Source organism: Eublepharis macularius, chromosome 1, assembly GCF_028583425.1.
Source record: "Eublepharis macularius isolate TG4126 chromosome 1, MPM_Emac_v1.0, whole genome shotgun sequence".
Lineage (NCBI taxonomy): Eukaryota > Metazoa > Chordata > Lepidosauria > Squamata > Eublepharidae > Eublepharis > Eublepharis macularius.
Window position 1 is genome coordinate 228,896,621 of NC_072790.1, and position 21,484 is coordinate 228,918,104.

The 21,484-nt window shown below is 45.2% G+C and overlaps 1 protein-coding gene across 5 annotated transcripts in view; it reads left to right on the forward strand.

The window, feature by feature from the left end:
• Window positions 1-21,484, forward strand: part of ARHGEF2 (Rho/Rac guanine nucleotide exchange factor 2) — a 163,202-nt gene that overhangs the window by 92,907 nt on the left and 48,811 nt on the right. For all 5 annotated transcript variants that reach the window (XM_054991393.1, XM_054991420.1, XM_054991428.1 and 2 more), the window contains one exon: window positions 17,388-17,535. In XM_054991393.1, coding sequence (XP_054847368.1) covers window positions 17,388-17,535 — 148 coding nt within the window. The remainder of the gene's footprint in view (window positions 1-17,387; window positions 17,536-21,484) is intronic.

Below are 21,484 nucleotides of genomic sequence, written 5' to 3' on the forward strand. Positions count from 1 at the left end.
ACTCAAGATTAAGCAGAGGCAGTCTGAGACATGTTGAGGCCCCGTCGGAGAACTCCAAAGAGCAATCCCCACTACCTACCATGGGGGCACAGTGAACTGGGACGTTTTCCTGCATGAGCTTCATTGAAGTAAACCGGATTGTGCTTTGTGGTTCACATCTGTCTTCCAACGGCATCCGGCCCCTGCCTTATGTCATGGTGGGGCTATCTTTTGAATTTTTGGATCCTCCTGGCGCTCCACTCTGTTCATAGTCAGGATGGTTCATTGGTGGGTTTCTCTTCCTTCCTCCCCTTTCCCCATTATATGCATTTGAAGATGAGGTGAGGATTCTAATACAGACGGCACACTAAGCAGCGGTAGCAAGTGGAGATGAATGAACTCTTCTGTACAAAGGTGTGATCTTCTGTAGTGCTTGTATGAATGCACTGTGGGTACATTTGCTCCCAACTAGAGGACTGGGCATCCTGCAGCATTCCTCCCCCCCACCCCCTGCCGCCCTTTGTCAGAAGCCCTGTTAGGGAAAAGGTGCTCATTGATCCCCCTCCCCAAGCTTCTCTTGAATGAAGCCATTTGTGCTTTCGGTGTTTTCCTCTTTCTGGCTTTCTCCTGTTTCTACCAAGCTGATGGAAGGAAAAGGCACCTTGCGTCAGAAAAGGGGTCTTTGTTCTCAGGCTGCCTTGAGCAGACTCTGCGTTGGAGGGCAGCCTGCCCAAGGCTAGTGGCAGAAGCTACAAAATCTCCTTCCTGTGATGCATTTCACAGTTTCCATTCATAGCCAGGCTTCGCTCAGGTTAGGATTGGCTCACAAAGTGAGGAAATACCTTGATTCAGTATTACGTAATGAAGGTAACAGCACTTTAGTGTCGGTTTTATATTCAGCTCATTATACAGAGCAATTTCCCCAAGTGTTCTGTATATTCTTTATGTTACTAACCTTTATAACAACCCTGTAAAATAGGCTTGTACCATAGTTCTCATGTTGCATATAGGGGAGAGGAAGTGGTATGCCTAAGGCTACCTAGCAAAGCCTCTTTTTTATGATATTCATACCTCACTTTTCTCCCCAGTGGATACCTAGTTTACAACATCGTTCTCCCTTCCTCCATTTGAACCTCACAACAACCCTGTGAGGTAGGTTAGGGTGAAAGAGTGACTGGCCCAAGGTCACCAACTAGGGTCACCGAGATCCTAGTCCAACCAGTACACCAAACTGAACCTGCACCAGGGACATCCAGTACTACTTATTATTTATGTGAATGCTGTTTTTATTTAGCATTATGTATATAGCACCATCAATGTGCATGGGGCTTTACAGAATAACACCAGCCCCTGCTGCAGGGAGATTACAACCTGACTTTCAGCTATAGGGGAGGTGACAAAAGACGGGAAGGGGAAGGGAGACAGAATGGTAAGAGCAAATGTAGCTAGAAGAACTTAGATTTCTCTTTTGCTGGGAAATGAGGTTTAAAACTCTTAGACATCTCAAACCAGGAGGGCTTCTATGCTCAAAATCCTCTGCCTTGCAGTAGGGCAACCTCTGTGCCAGCCTTTGTTTGCCATTGTTGACTGCCAGCAATCTTTGTTAACAGAAACACTCCAGATGTTTGGACTCTGGGAAAGTCTGAAATACTGTCCCAAATTCCCAAAGCTGTAGCCATCCCCCTTCTTCAAGCTCTGAGGCCTTCCCATCCAGTTCTCTTTCTCGTTTTTTTTGTAATTTTTAAATCTGCTTGGCTAATGTCCCAAATGGTAGCTTGGGCTGAAGCCGGAAACATTAAGCTGCTATTGTATTCTGGAGCCAATTCCTTTTCCTGTCTTCCATTGTGTAGTGAAGGACAGAGAACAGACTATCCTAGAAGAAAGCAATATGGATGAGTAACTGAGCTTCAATATGGATGAGTAACTGGGTTTCATTTGGAACTCAACTACTTGTACTGGCAATTCCAGAATAACTGTTTGGAAAGAAGCTATGTCTTGGAATGCAGGGGCTCTGGCTATTTGAGCAGCATAGTTAGAGCAATGAGTCTACAGTGTGGTTGCCAACTCCCGGCTGGGAAATTCCTATTTTAGAGGCAGACCTCAATGGGGTATAATGCCGTAGATTCCACCCTCCAAAGAAGCCATTTTCTTCAGGGGAACTGATCTGTTTGTTTAGTCTGGAGATCAGTTGTAATACTGGGAGAGCTCCAGGCCACATCTGGAGGTTGGCAGCCCTAGGCTACAGAAGGTAGTGAATATGTTTAATTTTGTGACTGTGTGAAATCTATGAGTCAGTAGAACTGTATCTGTCTGGACATAGGGTTGCCAGCTCTGGACTGGGAAATTCCTGGAGATTTGGGAGGTGGAGCCTGGATAGGGTTTGGGAAGGGAAGGGGCCTCAGTAGGATATGAAGCAATAGAGTCCACCCTCCAAAGCAGCCACTTTCTCTAGGGGAACTGATCTCCATTGCCTGGAGATCAGTTGTAATTCCAGGAGATCTCCGGCCACCACCTGGAGGCTGGCAATCCTAGGACACATGTTCAGTGAATTTCAGAGTACCTGACAAACAGTGAGGAACAGCCATCATGGAAATGTTTGTATGATTCTGTACAAGTATGGGTTGTAGAGTCTTGAGGGAACTTGGGACATATGTCTGTTTCCTTCAGCACTCAAATACATACATCAGTTTGCTGTGCCTGAGGTTGAAGAACGGAAACCAATATGCATGGCAGTTTCAGGTTGGCACTTCCAGTAATGGCCTGACTTGGCCCAGTGTGTGCAGTGGTGTGCCTTTCTGTAAGCATGACAGTGCTCTAGAGTGGCTGTGCCAGCTCCAGGTTGGGAAATTCCTGGAGATTTGGGGGTGGGGGGTGGGGATCCTGGAGAGAGCAGGGTCTGAGGAAGGAAGAGATCTGAGCAGGGTATAGTGCCATAGAAGTCCACCCTCCAAAACAGCCATTTTCCCCAGGGGAACTAGTCTCTGTGGCCTGGAGATCGGTTTGGGAGATCTCCAGCCACCACCTGGAGGTTAGCAGTCCTAGTATGCATATGACAAGCACAACTGTGATCCCATCCAGATTGGGTTACTGCAGTGTACTCCGAATGGAGCTACCTTTGAAGAATGTTCAGAAACTTTAATTGTTACAGAGCAGGAACAAAGGACTTCAGTAGCTGCCCCAAATGTTCCTGGGCTCAGATACCATGAGGACCTCCTCCTCCTTTATGAACCTGTCTCAGGATAGTAGATCCATCCTCTAAAAACCTGTTCTGTCTGTTCCCATCATCTGAGATGAAATGAGTGGCCACAAGAGGCAGGGCTTTTCTGTGGTGGCATTTGAGCAACAAGCCTCCTTGAACTTAAAGGAAAAGTGGGATATAAATATTTTAATAATGGATAAGTGAATAAATAAATTTTATATATGGAATGCCCTCCCTGCAGAAAGTTACTTACGCTTCCCCTCTTAAGCACTGGGTGATGATGTTCCTGCTGCCCTGGGCCTCTGGTGATCGTCAGCGCTTTCTAGTGTTTTGTCTTGTGCTTCATTGGGGGCTTTAGTCGCTCTTAAAGGTTCCTTTCATATTGATTTAATTGCTGCTGTTCATAGTTTATTATTTTAGATGACTATTTTCTGCTTGTGTGTTTTACAGTTGAATATTGATGATTTTTTATTGTATTAATAATAATAGCATTCGATTTATATACCGCTCTTCGGGACAACTTAATGCCCACTCAGAGTGGGTTACAAAATATGTCATTATTATCCCCACAACAAAAGACTCTGTGAGGTGGGTGGGGCTGAGAGAGCTCCTAGAAGCTATGACTGACCCAAGGTCACCCAGCTGGCTTCAAGTGGAGGAGTGGGGAATCAAACCCGGCTCTCCAGATTAGAGTCCTGCGCTCTTAACCCTACACCAAACTGGCTCTGCCCATACAGGTGCTTTCTCTGTGGTAGCCCCCACCTTATGGAATGGCCTGCCTGAGGAGATCAGGAAAGCTCCCTGGCTTTCCACAAACTATGCAAAACTGTAATCTGCCTTGGGCCTCAATGAGAAAGAGGGGAAATGAAATAAATAAGTAAATGCTTGACCCAGGTGGTCCAGGCTTGCACAGCCTCCTCAGTTCTCAGAAGCTAAGCAGGGTTGGCCCTGTACTAAGGAAGTACAGGATCTCTATGCAGAGGCAGGCAACGGGAGACCTCCTCTGTTTGTCTCATCTTGAAAACTCATGAAGGGTCACCATAAAATGGCTGCAACTTGACAGCACTTTACACACAGTACCGTGCTTAGCATTCTGGACCGCCTTGAGGACTTTAGTTTGTAAGTGGTATAGAAACATTTTAAATATTTAGATAATCCCTCTCTCTCTTGCTCTCTGTATATGTATGTAAGCTGTGGCTTTTGCTGCATTTCCTTAACCATTCTAGCATGGATGCCATGGCCTCTGAGGTGCTTGATCACCTTGATTAATGAGTGGAGTTGGAGTATGATGTTGATAAGCAGATGTGTGCTTTTTTTATTGGAGTCCAAGCTGAGGAAGGGAAGCACAGAGGAGTAATCACCCAATGGCACAGAAGCCATCTCCAGCTAGGGGAGAGTTGGGAATTTGACTCTGCCAAGAGGCATTTGTGTGTGTCCCCCCATTGCTTTTCTCCCTGCAGGTGAAAAGATAATGCTCTAGTTCAAAATTCAAGCAACTTTCTAGCTCCCTGCCATGAGAAGTTGTAGGATTGTTCATTATTATTATTATTCAAAAAATGTTTTCCCTCACCTCTCCATATACTTGAGTTGTCTTACAAAAAAAAGAAGTAAATAAGTGAATCTCTTAAGGAAGATTGTTCCACAGCCTTTAGGAAACCACTTAAAAGGCCCGTCTGCAGCCGTCTGGATGTGGAATGGAGGTCCTGTGCCTTTAATAGGAATGTCTCTGAGAGGATGCAGGCGCTGTGCGCTCTGTTTGTCCCATCATCCCACAACTATGGCAGAAACTGGACCTACCAAAGTTGTCTCTTCCGCTCAGCTCTGCTTGCATATGAAAGTGGGAAAGTTTGTCTAGTAGAAACTGCAGCAGCAATTCCTGAAACCTAAATTCTGATGGGCAAAAAACACACACACAAAGGGGGATTATGCTCTCATTTTTACAAGCAGGAGCAGCTGAAGCCTCATTCTCACTGAGGTGCTAAACCCATATCCAGGCCATAATCTTTATAATAATAACTGTGTTTGTATACTGCTCTTCTAGACAGATTAGTGCCCCACTCAGAGTGATGAACAAAGTCAGTGTTATTATTATCCCCACAGTATAGCTGGGGAACTGGGGCTGAGAGGAGTGGCTTACCCAAAGCCACCTGCTGAGCTCATAGCAGTTAATGTGATTCGAAATAGCAGCACTGATTCACAATGCAACCACTTAACCCCTATGTGAATGAATGCTCCTTCATACAGTCGTTTGCCTGTGCACAGAAAACTGTTTGGTCAAGTAGAAAGCAGTATCCTGTTTGTGCTAATTTTCGATGTTGGGCAGGGGGTGGGGGGTGTTGGTATTGAGGAATATCCCATAATGTAATCTGAAGTGACAAGTCAACTGCTTCAATGAGAACTAGAGGCCAGAGAGGCTCTGTAGTGTTTCAGTTCATTTTCTCTGAAGATTCTTGGATAGACCATTGATTTAGCTTAACCATGTTCTCTTTCTATAGTCTGGATTATGATGGCTGAGATTGAGTGGAGAGGCGCTGGTGGGTTGATGGCCCTGGCGTTTGGAAAGGGGCTGTGTCAGCTGGCCTTTGAGTCCTTTTTAGGGCTGATTTGATTGATCAGATTGTCTCCGTTTTATGCTTTTGTTAAAGGCTTTTGGGTTGCCAGTGCCTGGTAGTTTTCCGTCCCTCCTCCTTTCCCTTGTGTTCATCCGTACCAAACCTCCAGTGCAGGTCTGAATTTAAGGTGGGAGAGTTTTAAGCTCATGAAAGGTAACAGCGTTTATCTTCTAGCTTCCCCTTCCACTAACTTTCTTCACAAATGCTTTACTTGTGAAATCTCTAAGGGTTGCTGAGCTGCTTTTGTTCTTAAAGCAAATCAGCGGGACTCTTACTAATATTTTTGGCATGCACTATAAGCAAGTAAAAAGAGCCCCCATGGCACAGAGTAGTATGGCTGCAGTACTGCATCCCAAGCTCTGTTCACGGCCTGAGTTTGATCCTGGCGGAAGCCGGGTTCAAGTAGCCGGCTCAAGGTTGACTCAGCCTTCCATCCTTCCGAGGTCAGTAAAATGAGTACCCAGTTTCCTGGGGGTAAAGTGTAGGTAACTGGGGAAGGCAATGGCAAACCACCCCATAACAAAAGGCTGCCAAGAAAATATCATGATGCGACTCCGACTCGGTGCTTGCACCTTTACCTTTAGGCTCTATAAGCACCTAGTGATTAATGGTCCATACTTCCGAAGACTTCCAGTTTTCATTAGACTTGAAGGAGGGCAGCCACGGACGGAGAAGTCAAAATGGCCCAGAAGTAAGCCAGGCTGAGTGGCCCCTGCAGTACTAAGCAGATTTACTAAGGCTTGGCTTTGTTTGCTCTAGTGGCCAACTGGGAACTTAAATGGCCACTTCTCCCTTGAAGGAGGGACAAAGCTTTTACAGGAGGAGAAAGGACAGGGCGTCGAAACAACTGGGACGGGCCAACTGGCTGCCGGTTCCATTATCTAAACGAGCAGTCTCCTTGAATGCTTCTGGTCAGCTGGCTGCACAATTAGGAGATTTTAAACTAAGGGCAGTTTCGTTGGTAGTATGGAAATCATCTATATTTTGTGTGTCTCTGTGATGATGTCACAGATCCTGCACTCTGACATTGCAGTAGTTTCTACCTACTAATTCCCTCTTCTGCCCTCAAGATTAGACCAAATCTCCTGGAGAATTAATAGTGAGGTGCCTGTTCAAGAGGGTGTTGAGTCAAAAACAATTCAGAATAGTCCATCAGATACTTCAGTGTGAACCAAGAGCTGGAAATAGTTTTAAAAAGAACTGAAAGAGATTGGAAAGCGATTTTCTTCCTATGATCTAAATATATTTTTCTTCTTCCTGCTGCTACCCTGGTCAAACAGGCTCTGCAGGTTTTCTGCAGTGATACAAAAACCTACCAGGTCTGTTTGACCAGAGGTGAAAGTACAGTGACTGTATGTACTGCAAACAGTGATGTTTCTCTTTAATTGCCTTGCATTGCCTTTTTTAAAAAAGGCACTATAATAATAATAGCAATAACAACATACGATTTATGTACCACCCTTCAGGACAACTTCACACCCACTCAGAGCGGTTTACAAAGTATGTTATTATTATCCCCACAACAATCATCCTGTGAGGTGGGTGGGGCTAAGAGAGCTGTAGAAGAGCTGTGACTAGCCCAAGGCCACCCAGCTGGCTTCAAGTGGAGGAGTGGGGAATCAAACCTGGTTCTCCAGATTAGAGTCCTGCTGCTCTTAACCACTACACCAGACTATTGCCTATCAACACTCTAATGTCCTGTGTAGAATTAGAGGAATGTCAGATTTTCAGATAAATTGAAACCTTGGGAAGCAATTGCCTTTTTTAAACACTGAAACGTTGAGAGAAATCGAAAAGTATTTTCAATACTTACATTCTTATTAAACCTAAATTTATTTTACAACTTTAAGAACACTGCTTTAAGAACACAACATTTTTCACATATAAAATTGAGCTATTTGACATATTTATGGAATGTAAAAGTGTTAGTGCTAGTTTGTTCAAACAAAGTTGCAAATGGGAAAATACTAATTAAAAAAACCTAAAAATGGGAAGCTCTCATTGGAACCTCCTCAAAAATGGAAGCTTCTAAAAAATGCAAGGGCATATGGCAGGAGAGATCCCTGTGTGGAAGCAGCCTTGGTTGGGCATTGTTAAGAATGCGGCAATAGATGGTTGGATCCAACAGGGCTCTGAGAATGTTTCTAAGGAACAGAATGCCTCCACTATGGTAGATGTACATCCTATGCACACACAAAATCCCAGTCTAGTGAAATATTTTTGGAATTACAAAACGTCCTTGCAAGTTGCTACTTTTCTCACTAACTGACTCTTTCCCATCGTCCCCTCCATGCCAAGATTAGAGCTTCAGTATCCTTTCCAAAAAGTGGGTCACATCTTCAGCCTTTACTCCATGCTCTGCAGATTTGTGTCTGTTAAATCTATCGTTGTATACTGGGCAAACTGCCAACCAACTGGTCTATTCTTCCCTTCCTCGAAACACACAAACCAAGCAGGGGTTGTGGCAAATAGGGGCAATGTGCATACAACCCCTCCTTCTCCTCTTCCTCCTAGACACAGATCAGATAAGAAGGTGGTGGGGGAAAGTTAGAGTGGATGAAAACTGAGACTATGGCTGTCACAGTCAATCCTGTGCATGGCCCCCTAAGACCTTATAGTCTAAAACTTTGCTTTAAGGGAGATAACAAGGGGAAGAGGAAGAGATGGAGGTGGGGTCGAACATAAGAATGTATCTTCAGTTGAATACACTTAAACTTAATTTATTATTAGGTTGTTTGTTGTGTCAGTGCCGGTCAAGTGAAGTGAAGTGCGAATTTATTGTTTGTGGCCATAGGCCTTCACAATCCAAAATCGTTCATTAAAAAACAAAAAAATACAAGAATACAGGTATAACTGCATGCATATGCATGTGGACGTGAGGGCGATCTGGCTGCGACATCTGTCAGCCCATTGATCGCCAGGGTTGATTCGGCTGATATGGCTGTCAAGTGAAAAGGTCTGTTTGCTGCCCAAAGGATCCCTGGTCACAACTTCAGTGCAGCTTCATTGGTACCCCCAAAACAATCCCAAAAGACCACTATTCCCCAAAGTGTAGGAGCATCTCAAGACTGCAAGTCTGCAGGACCTGTACACATTGAACACTTATCAATTAAAGACTTTTCAGTTGTGCTATCTTTCCATTTTGCTTGATGAAGAATTCTGTGTCACTCAAAAGCTTTTCCACTCTTACACCAACCTATATATGTATGTGCAATGAAATATGTTGTCTTTCCTTGCTGGTATCTTCCATCCTCCGGGTCCAACCAGCCAACTGCTGCCTGCTGAGCATCTGTCACCTCTACACATGTGCAATATGATCACAATCCTGAAATGTGAGTTCTTGGAGGCAATATCTATAGCCAAAGTAGGGTGGAATGATGGAGCAAGGTATTGACCAGGCCTTTGTTGGACTGGAAATTAGTGACACAAACCATTGCTGGGATGAACAGGGGAAGAACATGTGTGGATTTCAGTTACTCTTCAGCTTTGTAGGGGTTTTTGCATAAGAAGCTTCCAACTGCTTGTCCCAATTTAAAGCAGATTGTAAAATCTTGGAAGGTCTGGGGTGGGGCCTAGAGAAGAGAATTAAGGGGGTCTCATGCAATGAAGCCCAAATTTCTGCTGTTGCTTAAAAAAATATTTTCTAGTCTGCTGCTGCAATCAGGTTTCATTCCCTAAAGACCTTGTCTCTGTGTTGCTTCTTTCTGTGTGGCAGTAACAGGTCTGCAAACTGGGGAAGCCTACAGGTTGACGCAAAGTGGTGCTCAGCCTTAATATTTGTTTTTTGGAAACATTGGTAAGGGATCTTTGGTCAGCATCAAGATGATCACCATATTGGTGGCCACGACAGGATTTCACATCTGTATGTACATTCAGACATACAATTAAGTGGACTAGGAATAATGAGCTATATTGTGGGGAGTGGAGTGTATAGAGTGGAGGGTTTGCCTTCTCTACAATGTGTGATTTGGCTCACCAGCCTGAGTCGTCTGCAAGCACTTTTGAAAACAGTTATATTATTTTCATTTTTTTAAAAAGAGCTTGACAATTTTAACAACATGTACCTGTGCCTATCAGGCAGCTGTATTATACATTCTCATAGTGAGGATAAGATGGAGTGTAGGAAGGGAAAGAATTACAAACACCTTTCTGCTGTGTGCCCACTCTCTGTTTGGGGCATGCTGCAGCCTCAGTCATCTGGTCAGCTATATTGGACTTCCATGAAACTTGAACCGGCCAATGTTCATCTTAGCATTTGGGGGCAGTTTTACTGAATCAACCATTCCGGAAGGTCTTCAGCTATGCTGTGTATTTGTAGCATGGCTTTGGGGTCAGCAACTATGGAATGCTGCTGGTGCCCCAGGAGGGCCCATTGCCAATCCCTGGCCTGCCGTTGTACAACGTCACCTTCTGCCCCTTTCCTGTGGGTGGCAGAGGCAGTTGCATTGGATTGGGCTACCTCAGAAAGAACTGGGTCTTTCTCTTTCACATGCACGCTGCCACTCTCTGTGATGATTGCTCATTGCATCTCCTACTCCAGCCTTGAAGGCAAGGCAGTGGCAACTGCTTGCTGCCACTTTCTCATCTGCATTGTGCTTGCTTCAGCCTCCCCCTGTTTTCCGTGGTGGCAGCAGGAGGGCCCCCTCAAAGGGATTGGTAGTCACCAGCGCCCTGAGAAGGGTGAGTGGATGGCTGTGAGTAGCAGCTCCAGGCAGGCATTATTGGTGTTCACACGACCAGGTAAATGAGCAAAGGACAACGGCACCCAGCCACTACTGCCCATGCATTCATCTTTCTCTGTGTGGCAGGACCTGTTTGCCATTCCTTTGGGGAGGGGGCTTCTATAGCTGTTGCTGTCTAGAGGGAGAGGGAAAGCCTGGGTAGCTGCTCCTTGTAGAAGCAATCCCTGCATGCTCACATGGACTTGTTGGGGGGGGGGTTGGAGGAGAGGAAGAGAATGAGGAAGCCAGAATGCCCCACCTGACCGTATCTTGATACAATGGTCCTAAAACCTGAAATCAGCCCATCTTTGAGCGATCCACTTTCTTCTCACATTCTTCTCTTCACCCCTGCCTCTCCTTCCCAGGTAAAGGAGGGATTCGTAACTCCTATGGGCAAAAACTTGTAGATCAAAAGTACTGTGTAAATCCTCAAAATATTCCTATTTTCTATGAATTTGCCCTAATGATCCTCTAATAACGTTGGTTTCAAACACTGCAGTAGGAAAGGGAGTGGTGCTTGTTTTTTTTAATATTTGTCCCGCCAGCTTCCTCTGTCCGTTGATTCCGCAACTGCCGCTGCCTTCTGGCTGCAGTCCAGACAGCACAAAATAACATATTTGTTCGCCCGAGGTCCCTTCTTTTACTGCTCTGGAGACCTAGTTCCTCTCTGCTGCGAGGGACAGACAGGCTTGCTCCTATCAATGCAGAGGTCTCACAGGCTGTCGATGGAGAACAAAAGATCTATTTGTCTGGGTGACCTTGGCTGACAGAGGATACATAACTTGGTATCTTTTCTACAACAGCCCCAGAGCTTCTTTGGAACCATATTAGCAGTGCCTAAGTTCGAAGTTTCGTGTAGGATGTATCCCCAAGGCTTGGGTCGATTGCAACTTTATACATATTTGGATAAAGAAGTAGTAAGGCAAAGTCAAGGCCAGTCACGCTGGCAAGCAGGAGGCCAATAGCCACCAAATATAAAGGCTGGCGGAAGTGAAGCAAGCTAGCGCAGGATACAGTTGCCGTTGAATTTGACAGCAGTTTCTGTCTCCTTCCTCAAACTGAGGAGCCAAGTTGGAAGTGGGCTAAAGCCAGGTGAACTCCCACTGGCTACTTGACAGCTGCTGACCAAGGGTTAGCACGTCATCCTGCATGGGTAGTGACCAAGGAAGTGGATAGCAGGCCAGTGGAATGTAAGGTGCCTGGGTCCCCAGCTTGAGTATCTTAGGTACTTTCTACACAGATTCTTATTTTAAAGTCTTCTGATGTGAGGAAAAGCTTTGGCTCAGGTTCTGGGAAGCACGTAGCTGAGCAGGTTCAACAGCTGTCAAGGAAGTCACCTTGATGGCCTTCCTACTTGCCCTTGCTGTCTAAACTTGCAGATTGATGCTGTAGCATAGAAGATGCTGTTTGATGATGTGAAATAATGCAGAAGAGGTGACAAGTAGCCTTTGAGATATGTTGGCTAATTGCTTAAGCCCAGTTTGTGCATTTTTACATGTCGTGGGAAGGACTTTTGATGGTTGAATGGTGCAATTTTTTGGCTTAGTTTGAGGGCTTTTGCTATTCATTGTGCACCCCCACTGCATGTCTCATCAGTTTCTACCCCTGGAGAACCAGACCCAGGCAGACTCTTCCTTAACCCTTCCAGGTGTTTTCTACCCCAGTAACTACCACTAGACTCTGCCCATAGTTCACCAGGATCCACCCACAGTTCACAGGCTTTCCCCCCTGAGTTTCAGTGTCGATCCCCAGAGACCTGGCAACAGACATCACCAATCTGACATTTTCCACTACTGGAAACATTTCTTCATGGACATTCACAGCAGCATGGGAAAAGTTTCCCAGTTTGTGGTGTTTTCCACATAGGTTATCTGCCCCAAACTGAATGCTTTGGGGAAGTGGGTTTTTCCCCCCTGTTTCCCCACAACATCATGGTGCATTCAGGCATCTGCAGGGCTTTTCTCCAATCTTTTGCAAACCTGTTTTGCTTCAGAATTTAGGGAAATATTGCAGTAAATCCTGGATGGCTGCTGTGTGGGTGAGAAAATTTGGATTTTCTCGCCCATGTGGCAGCCATTTTCCCTGACCCTATCCACATAACAGCCATTTCCTCCTCCCACCACTGGAGGATTTTTTTAAAAAAAAATCAGCACTAGAATATCATTTTATCAATATATTATTGTACCATTTTCTCTGAAGTCCCAACTGCCTTTGTTTAAAAAAAGTAAGTCCCTAGCTCCTTCCCTTGCAGAGGTATAAGGGGAAAGGCAGAGACTGACTTAAAAAAATGAAATCTGGGATTTCAAAGAAACTCCTTCACCTATCGATACAATAGAATATCAATAGAATGATATACTAGAGCTAATTTTTTTAAAATTGCAAAAGCATTGGTGGCCAAGGAGGGGTGGTGGTGGCCACTTTGGGGGGGATGGAACAGGGAAATCTTGGGAAAACTTGCTACATGGAAGCCCTGTTGCTTTAACTGCAGCCATGCCAGAAATGCAGAAACCACAAATCCTGCCCCTGTGTGGGAGATAGCCCAACAGTTTTCAGACTGTGTTCCGAGGAAGCTTGGTCTTCCTTGGAAGACTATCAGGGGCCTGACAAGAATGACTGTCCAAATCATCCTCCCTGCCCTTGCTCTCTGTGTGTGTGTGTGAGAGGTGGGGGGGAGAGAGAGTTGGGGTAAGTTCCAGGATGCACACTTAGTTCATGCATGACTGTCAGGCCCCATGACCTTGGGCAGCATGCACAGGAAGCAAGTATACTCCTCAAAACATTACCTACAATCAGGGCCGGCGCACCCATTGAGGCCAGGTAGGCGGTTGCTTCAGGGGGTGCCGGAGGAGGCGCTGGGGGTGGGAGTACGCACCACGGAGCTGCAGCCTCCCAGCCCTCCTGCCCTGCACTGCTGCCGCCGCCAGCACACGCCCCCGGCTGGGCACAGCAGCCGTGGGCAGGCATCTGGGGCGGTGCAGGGCAACCGAGCAGGAGAGCTGGGAGGCCACCCGCATGCCATCCCAGCCACCCGCCACAGTAATTAGGCTGGCTCGTGCACACACCTGTGATGACGTCAGACATGACGTCATCACGCAGGCTGGTTTGCGTGCGTGCAGACGTGCGCGTGCGTGCACAGCTGGCCGGCCAGCCGCAAGCACCAGAAACCCTGGCGCCGCTCCTGCCTACAATCCTTTGTGACTAGGATGGCTAGTCTCCAGGTGGTAGCTGGCGATCTCCCAGAATTACAACTCTCCAGGCAACAAAGACCAGTTCCCCTAGAGAAAATGGCTGCTCTCAAGGGCGAACTCTATGGCATTATACTCCACTGAGGCAACTCCCCTCCCCAAACCCCACTCTCTCCACATACTCCCCCTCCCTCATCGCCAGGATTTTTCCAACCTGGACCTGGCAACCCTATTTGTGACACACACACAACAGCAAAGAAGTCTATAGGGAAAGTATTCTCCAAAGTAAGAGAGTCTGAATACCTACTGGTTTAGTAGAAACGGGAAGCCAAGTTTTGTGTTGGTGAATTGTTTGGGGCACTAATGGGAGTGCCCCCAAACAATTCACTGTGCTTCTTGCACCTCTGTAGTGCCTCTGTAGTATGCGCCTGCTCTTTGGATGTGAATTTTTGGTTTTGCTACGGCAGCCCTGCCAAGGACTGTTCTGTGCTAACACCACTCTGATGCTCACTTTCTTGAGAAATGCGGCCTCTCCTCCCTCTCAGTTGCCAAGACATGTAACACTCTCTAGTCAAAAATAGCTGGGCCTCTTATTGCGTTATTGCTCAGATCTTGGGCAACAGGAAGTCCCTGTCTCGCTTCCTCTTTCTCAAAAGAGGCTGTCATGACAACCTGCCTTGCCGTACCCTAATCTGATCACAAGGTTTGCCGAATACTTAACCCACTCACATCCCCATGCCACAGTTCCCTGCAATGGTTCCAAGGGACCACAGTTCAGGGGGTAGAGGGCTGCTAATGGACCTGCTTTTCAGGTTGATCCTCCCTGCCCCAGTTTTGAAATTTGACATCAGACACAGTCTTTGCGGAGTCTACCTAATTTCACAACTCAAACAGACTCTCTAAACCGTTGGAGCTGGAGGTTTGCACTTTAGCCTGTAGGGAGATGAAGATCCTAGTATTTATACTGGGCCTGGCCAGTCCAGCGGATTCACACAGCTTGCCAGTCATAGGAGCTGATGTTTCACACGCTTGTTCCCTTCCTTGCCTGAAGAGGGCTCTGAGATCTGGATGCCTGCACAGTGCCTACTTGCTTATAAGGCTGCCTCTCGGCCTCAGAACCTGACCGTCCCAACTGAGACTCTGAAATCCCCGACGCAGCCACTTCCCTTTAAAACCAAACAAAAACTTCCAACTGCAATTAAGGTTGAACAAGAGCTGAACTTGCACGGTCCAATCCCCAAGCACTTTGTAAGCCAGTTCAACCTCTCTGTAGGCTTGGGAAGACGAAAGGCAAACGCTTTGCAAAACTAACCCAGGTGCTTTTTAAATATTTCTTGTTACAGCCTCTAATACATCCACCTAATTCTGGCGGCATGCCTCACTGGGAATGTTATGGAAGTGGGATCACCTATGAAGAAGGGGTTTGTTTGTTACAAGCAGATTGGAGGCAAGGGAGCTTGACTGGAGATTCCCATCCTCCCCACCCTCCATTATGTTTCCGCTCTCGCTGAGTCTCTCTGACTGAAGCCCACTTCTGATAGTCATTTTTATGTGATCCCCTCCACGATGGGGGTAATCCCTGCCCTCAACGGAGGCATGAGAAAAGAAGACCGTTCTCTTTTGGCTGTTGGATGCTAAGGACAGTGCAGCTAAGCACGTGTGATGGGGGTGGGAGTGGAATTTCTCAGTCAGACACACGGTTGTCATGGTTATTGGAAGCAGAGAGGTACAAGAGATGAACTGCATGGGTGTCTTTTTTTAAAAAAAATCCCCACCTCCTCTTCCTCCTCCTCCTTTGCATCTTTTCAGTCTGGGCTTTCCAGAGCCAAGTTGGTCTGCATGCTGGGTTTTTTTTTTTCTGTACTCAGTGGTGTTACTGGAAAAGAGTCGAGGGGCATTTAGGTAATTCTCTAGCATCCGGTCCAAAGACACAATGAGTTACCCTACAGTGTACGAGAGGCAGCTCAGGCTTGGAGTTTCAGGAAGCTGCTGTCGGGATCCCCCTGTAGCAGGGGTGAACTGGAATGGGCGGCAGTCGTACCGGAGAGCGAATGTTGGAAAGGTGCGTGAAGAGGACCCAGGCTGGATTAACCAATATGTTATGTTCTTGGTAGGGTGTAACATGATGTTTGTTATGGGGGGGGGCATTTCCTAGCATAAAGAGAGCAAATGTCTTTCTCCAGGCATTGAAGAGGTTGGTGGCATGGAGTTGTCCCCAAGTAATTTTTCTCAAGGTATGATTGGGTGGGTGGATACATTTCGTACACAGGGACTGAATAATGTATGTATATGTGGCTTAGTTCACTCACTTGAGCCATCTGGAACGATTCACTCAATGGGCACCTTTTGGCATTGCACAAGAACTTGGTGTGCATGCTGTCCGGTGTTGCATGGGTTGGTCAGTATTGTGAGGGTATTGCTGCTCTGGGTAGAGGGCTGAGCTAGGTAAACTTTCAGCGTCAAACTAAATGAGATATTAGAAGATCTGTGAATGGATCCCAGGTGCCTTTTAACTAAATAACACCTCATTTGTATTAATGTGGCAGTGTACAGGAAGGGAATTTCACTCTAACTCTGTGCCATTTTCCCAGCCTCGAAAGGTTTGCCCCATTGGAAGAAACCTGTAAGCAGCATAAAGGTAACCTGTTATTTCCCCCTGTGAGACAAACAGTTGCTCTAAGGAGCTGTTTGAAGTTGGGAAAATGACTTGGGAGGAGGAAGAGTTAACTCCTCTCCCTTCCTCTTGCAGTCCAGATCTGAATGGAGGGGAGGGGGGATGCAGCTGCTGTTTATTACTAATTTATTATTCAAATATTATTCAGTTCACATATCTTCCAGTGTCTTGTCTAGTTTGACCTTCAGAGTGTTACAATTGTGTAGCGCTGAGATTCTTTTAACATTCCCTGCAGTTCTGAACACAGCAACTAATTCCCTGCATGAAAATACTGGGGACAGAGCTGCTGTGTTCCTGGTTCGAGGAGTTTCCTGCTAGCACATGGCCAGCATGAAAGATGTTATTTTTGTGTTACAGAAGGGTAGTGAAGGAGCTGGCTTGCTGAAGGAGTTGAGATGCACTTCTATATACCATTTAGGATGGTGGGCAGAAGCAGCTAACAGATTCCCTTGGCTTCCAAGTGTTTGAGTTCATTTTTGAACAGATGCCATTCTTTCCATTTCTGAATGCTGTAAAGCATCTTAGCATGTTGATGTTTAACACAGTCGCCTTACATTATCAATAGGATTTGTGATTTGGGGAATTATTTTGTAAAACTTCTCACCAAATTAAATCTCCAGTTTTCAGAGGTGCAGGCAAAGGAAGTTTTCCCTCAAACCTGCTCCCTGAAATTCTTTAACTGGAGGTTCCAGGAATTGAACCTTGGAGCTTTGGCACACACAACATCTGCTCCATCCCTGAGCGACAAGCCGTTTGTTACCATTCTAACATGCATTTGTCTATGTGGTCCTCCACCCTTTGGATATGCAAAGGCTTACAGAAGAGCAACTGTGGGGCATATTCTAATTACAGATCTTCTGGGGGAGGTGGGTGAATGAAAAGAGCAGGAGAATCTTCTTCAGTGCAAGCTCTTTCTCCTTAGACCTGGCCTGAGTATGGAGGATCATTTCTAGAGAGGGACTTTCTGGCAATGATATTGACTGATCTCTCTTTCTCTGTCCCTTTCTTTCCATGCAGAACAAAGAGAAAGAAAGGATGAAGGAGAAAGAAAAAGATGCCCGCTACACCAATGGGCACCTCTTCACATCCATCACAGTTTCGGGCATGACCATGTGTTTCGCGTGTAACAAGAGCATCACAGCCAAAGAGGCTTTGAGTTGTCCCAGTGAGTATCAAGTTGTGTTTGAACTTGAGAGGGGTGTGGGGCAGGGATGCTTCCCCTCCACCAGCACTCAAGTCAGGGATATTATAAGCTGCCACTTCCTGGGAAAGGATACATAAAGAATACCCACTTAGATTTCTCTCATAATTTAACGTTTTTCTTATGTTAAGAGACATTTGCCGCATTTGAGGGTTGGGTAAGAATTTCTCCCAGGCCAAATTGACAGTGACCCTGGAGAAGGGGGGGCACTTTATCAGCATGCACCTTGGCTCACTTGCATGAGCCATCCAAGCCATTTGCTTTCTGGGCATCATTCTGCAGGGCAGCATGCTTTTTACTTATGGGTTCCAGTACCATAGCCAGCAACTTCTGCATCTGGGGCTGGTTTGGTAGTGTAGATCTTTCGAGATTTTAAAAATTTCTTTTGAAACACTGCATTGTCAACTAGCATTTTCTAAGGTGGTTTTGTTTGTTTGCTCCTTTCCACCAATAATATTGTGGAGAAAGGTTCTTTCCTTTACTGTGGGCACGCAGGACCAATGAAACACTACAAGGACAACCGCTCTGCCTAAAAGAAAAACAGATATAACAGATGAAGGAGACAGTCATTATTCCAGCGTATAGAACCCCATGCATTTCAAGCAATTTGGTCTTCATCAAGGGAATGCAAAATAACTGTGTTAACTTCTATATACAAAGAGCTGCTGCCAGTACATTCTTGTAGTAATCACTGGATTGGATCCAGCCAGCTTTTTCACCCAACGTTTCCCAGTTCTCCTTCTTGCATCCCAAACGGCTTTTCTCCAGGAAGGTCTTAACGATTCTCAGCAGTTTTTTTTACTAATCAAAGGGACTCCTTCCTCTCTTTTCCACAAATGGAGAAGCTGATTGGCTGCAATCCACTGATGGATCCTTAAGCCCTGCAATAGCCACTGATAGTGATTATAGGGCTGAGTGGATTCCTAGCGTTCTATTCCTTTTAGGGTTCACTGCTTCCTCAGTCCTGGTGACTTGATCTGAAGATTTTCCATAGAATTTTGAAGATCTTCCATAGAATTTAAATTCCATAGAATTTAAATTTTTTATTTTTTTAAAAAAAGATAAGAATAAGCCTCATACATAATAGAAATAAACATATGACAATGGTGAGAAATCTACCCATTAGCATTCATAAAAAGTTTGCAAATATCTAAAAGGAGGTACATCTGTAGTTGCCGTCTGTATGCCATAAGTTCAAATATAGATGAAAGTTGTAAGGTCTTCTTTCCATTGAATTATGGGAAATGGACATTTGCCTCTCCAGTGTTGTAATACACGTCATTTAGCTACAGTAAGAGAGGGTCCACTTTCGCTGACCATCAGTTAGGTTCTAGGATACAGGAAGGTAATTTAAAAGTACATAAACATCCTCAAAGATTGATTTTAATACAAAATCAGTATGAGTGTTAATATTGCTGAGTAGCAACATTTACAACAATGACATTTGTTGCTGTCCAAGTATCACCCTGCAGCTTTGAGTGTCTCAGAGTCTCCCCCACTTTTGAAAACTCTCATTGAATCTATGCAAAAAACAAAACCTACAATATTTGTTTATAACATTTGATGTTGATTAATAAATACGATATGCAGAATCTTAGAAATGAATGGAATAAGGAGTTAGCCCAGTTTGCCAAAGCAATGGGATAAGGCCTTAATAATATACTTCTGTGGATCTTAAACTGCGACTTATTCAGCAAAAAATTATGTTTAGGGTATGTTGGACACCACAGTGCCTTTACAGAAAAGGACTAAGTACAGTGTCTAATTGCTGATGATGTAGTTTACAGGATGTGCCTCTTAAGCATATGCTCTGGCTATGCCCAGTTATCCAGCTTTTATCCATTTTCTACCTATTGTCTGCAGGGACTGTGGGAAAATAATACAGTTCCTGTTCCTTAGGGAGGGTTCTGTAACTGCCTGGATCACATCTGAGAGATCAGAAATGCACACAGCTTTTGGGTTCAGAAAGGGAATCTGGCACTTACAGGACCATCTCTTACTGCTAAGATCAAGTATCTGTCTAACTTGGTCATACTGCTCTTTTCAAGTCCCTTGGAATGGAACTGAATTCAGTGAGTAGTCCAAGGGTAGGGGCTCCTGATTTGACTGTGACATCTGATCTAGTTGTATTTTCAGTCACAGTGATTATTGTAAGAGTGAAATAGCTGTACCTCCTTTTAGATCTATTTGACAAGATTATTTTGCATTCCCCTGTTTCAAGCGAATTATTTGAAACACAGCGGGTTGTACACCTTTGAAGAAAGAAGTTGTCCCTTGCACTTGTTATACCCTGGGGGGTGGGATCCTTCTTTTTGGGGATGCTGCTCCTGTGGTGTGTTTTGCCAGTCTGCCTGGCCTCACCAAGTGTGCAATTCTAAGCACAGAACCTATTGGAAGTCAGTGGGTTTAGAAGGGCGCAGCTCTGTTTAGAATTTACTGTAAGTCTCCCAGCAGATTCTGGAGTCTGATAGTTCCATAAGCCAGACCTTTATGAATGCAATTCTTAGCCGTCTTCTTCAATAAAGAAGCTAGAGTTCATAGGGCATATTCTCATCAACTCCCCTCTTTTATGAGGAATGAGAAATTCAGAGGTAATGCTTACAGCGCTGAGTTTCCTTTCAGCGAGAGAGCACTGGAGACTTAAGGCACCATTATAATATTTGCTTTATTTACAAATATATAGATATACCATGCATAATAGAAGCAAATAATCTCCTACAGCAGGCTGTAAAACCATTGATCTTGCGTCAGTTTCCAAAGCAGTGAAGCGGATCTCCCACAAGCTACTTCCCATCCAGCTGCACTCACAACTCAAAAACTCTTTCTCTCTTTCTGCCATATTCAAAACTGCAGCTCCAATCCTTCCCAAACACATCAGGTATGCAGAGCTCTAGTTTCAGAACTCACCCTAGTAGGTGTATTTATTTATTATTTACAAGATTTATATTTCTTCCCTCATTTGGCCACCAAGACGGCTAACAGATTAAAAACATACATAATAAAACCACATCTTAAAAACCATTAAAACCAACAAAAACGCATCATTTAAAACAATTAAAGCCAGAGTTAAAACACTCATATGAAACCAATGGAAGTAATGAAAACATAGGGCAGTAAGGAGGGATCACTGCGTGAATGCCAAATGGAACAAAAAAGTCTTTACCTGCTGGCAGAAAATGGCAACAGAAGGGGACAGACAAGTGTCCCTGGGGAGATAGTTCCAGAATTTTGGAGCCATTACAGAGAAGGCCCTCCCTCAGGTTTCTACCTGCCTAATCTCAGAAGGCAGGAGCACCCAGAGAAGAGCCTTGGGAGGTGACTGCAGTGGCTAAGTAGGTTTGTAAGGGATTAGGTGGTCCTCCAGGTATGATGGTCTCAAGCCCTATAAGCCTTTAAAGGTCAACCTGAACACCTTGAATTGTGCTGGGAAACAGATTGGGAGCCCATGTAAATGGGCCAAGGCAGGAATGATATAGTCCTTACCACTCATTCCAAACAAAATCCTGCTCCAGTTTATTTTATTTTACTTTACTTTCTCCTTCAAAGTGGTTTACTTCATTCTCCTTTTCACGTTTTTTCCCCTCACAACAAGCCCTGTGAAGTAGGATAGGCTGAGAGTTCGTGATGGGCCTAAAGTCACCCAGTGTGCTTCCATGGCACAGTAGGGATTCAAACCAGGGTCCCCCAGATCCCACACTGACTCTCTCCACTACAGTTGAAGTTTCCAAACGCTTTACAAAGGCAGTCCTACACAGAGCGCATTGTAGTAATCTAATCTAGATGTAACCAGGGCATACACCACAGTGTCCAGACATTTTCTGTCGAGGAAAGGCAACAGGTGGCTCACCAGTTGAACCAACACATAAGTAGAGATACACTCACAGGAGTATATCAATTAGTTTATAGACCTAAC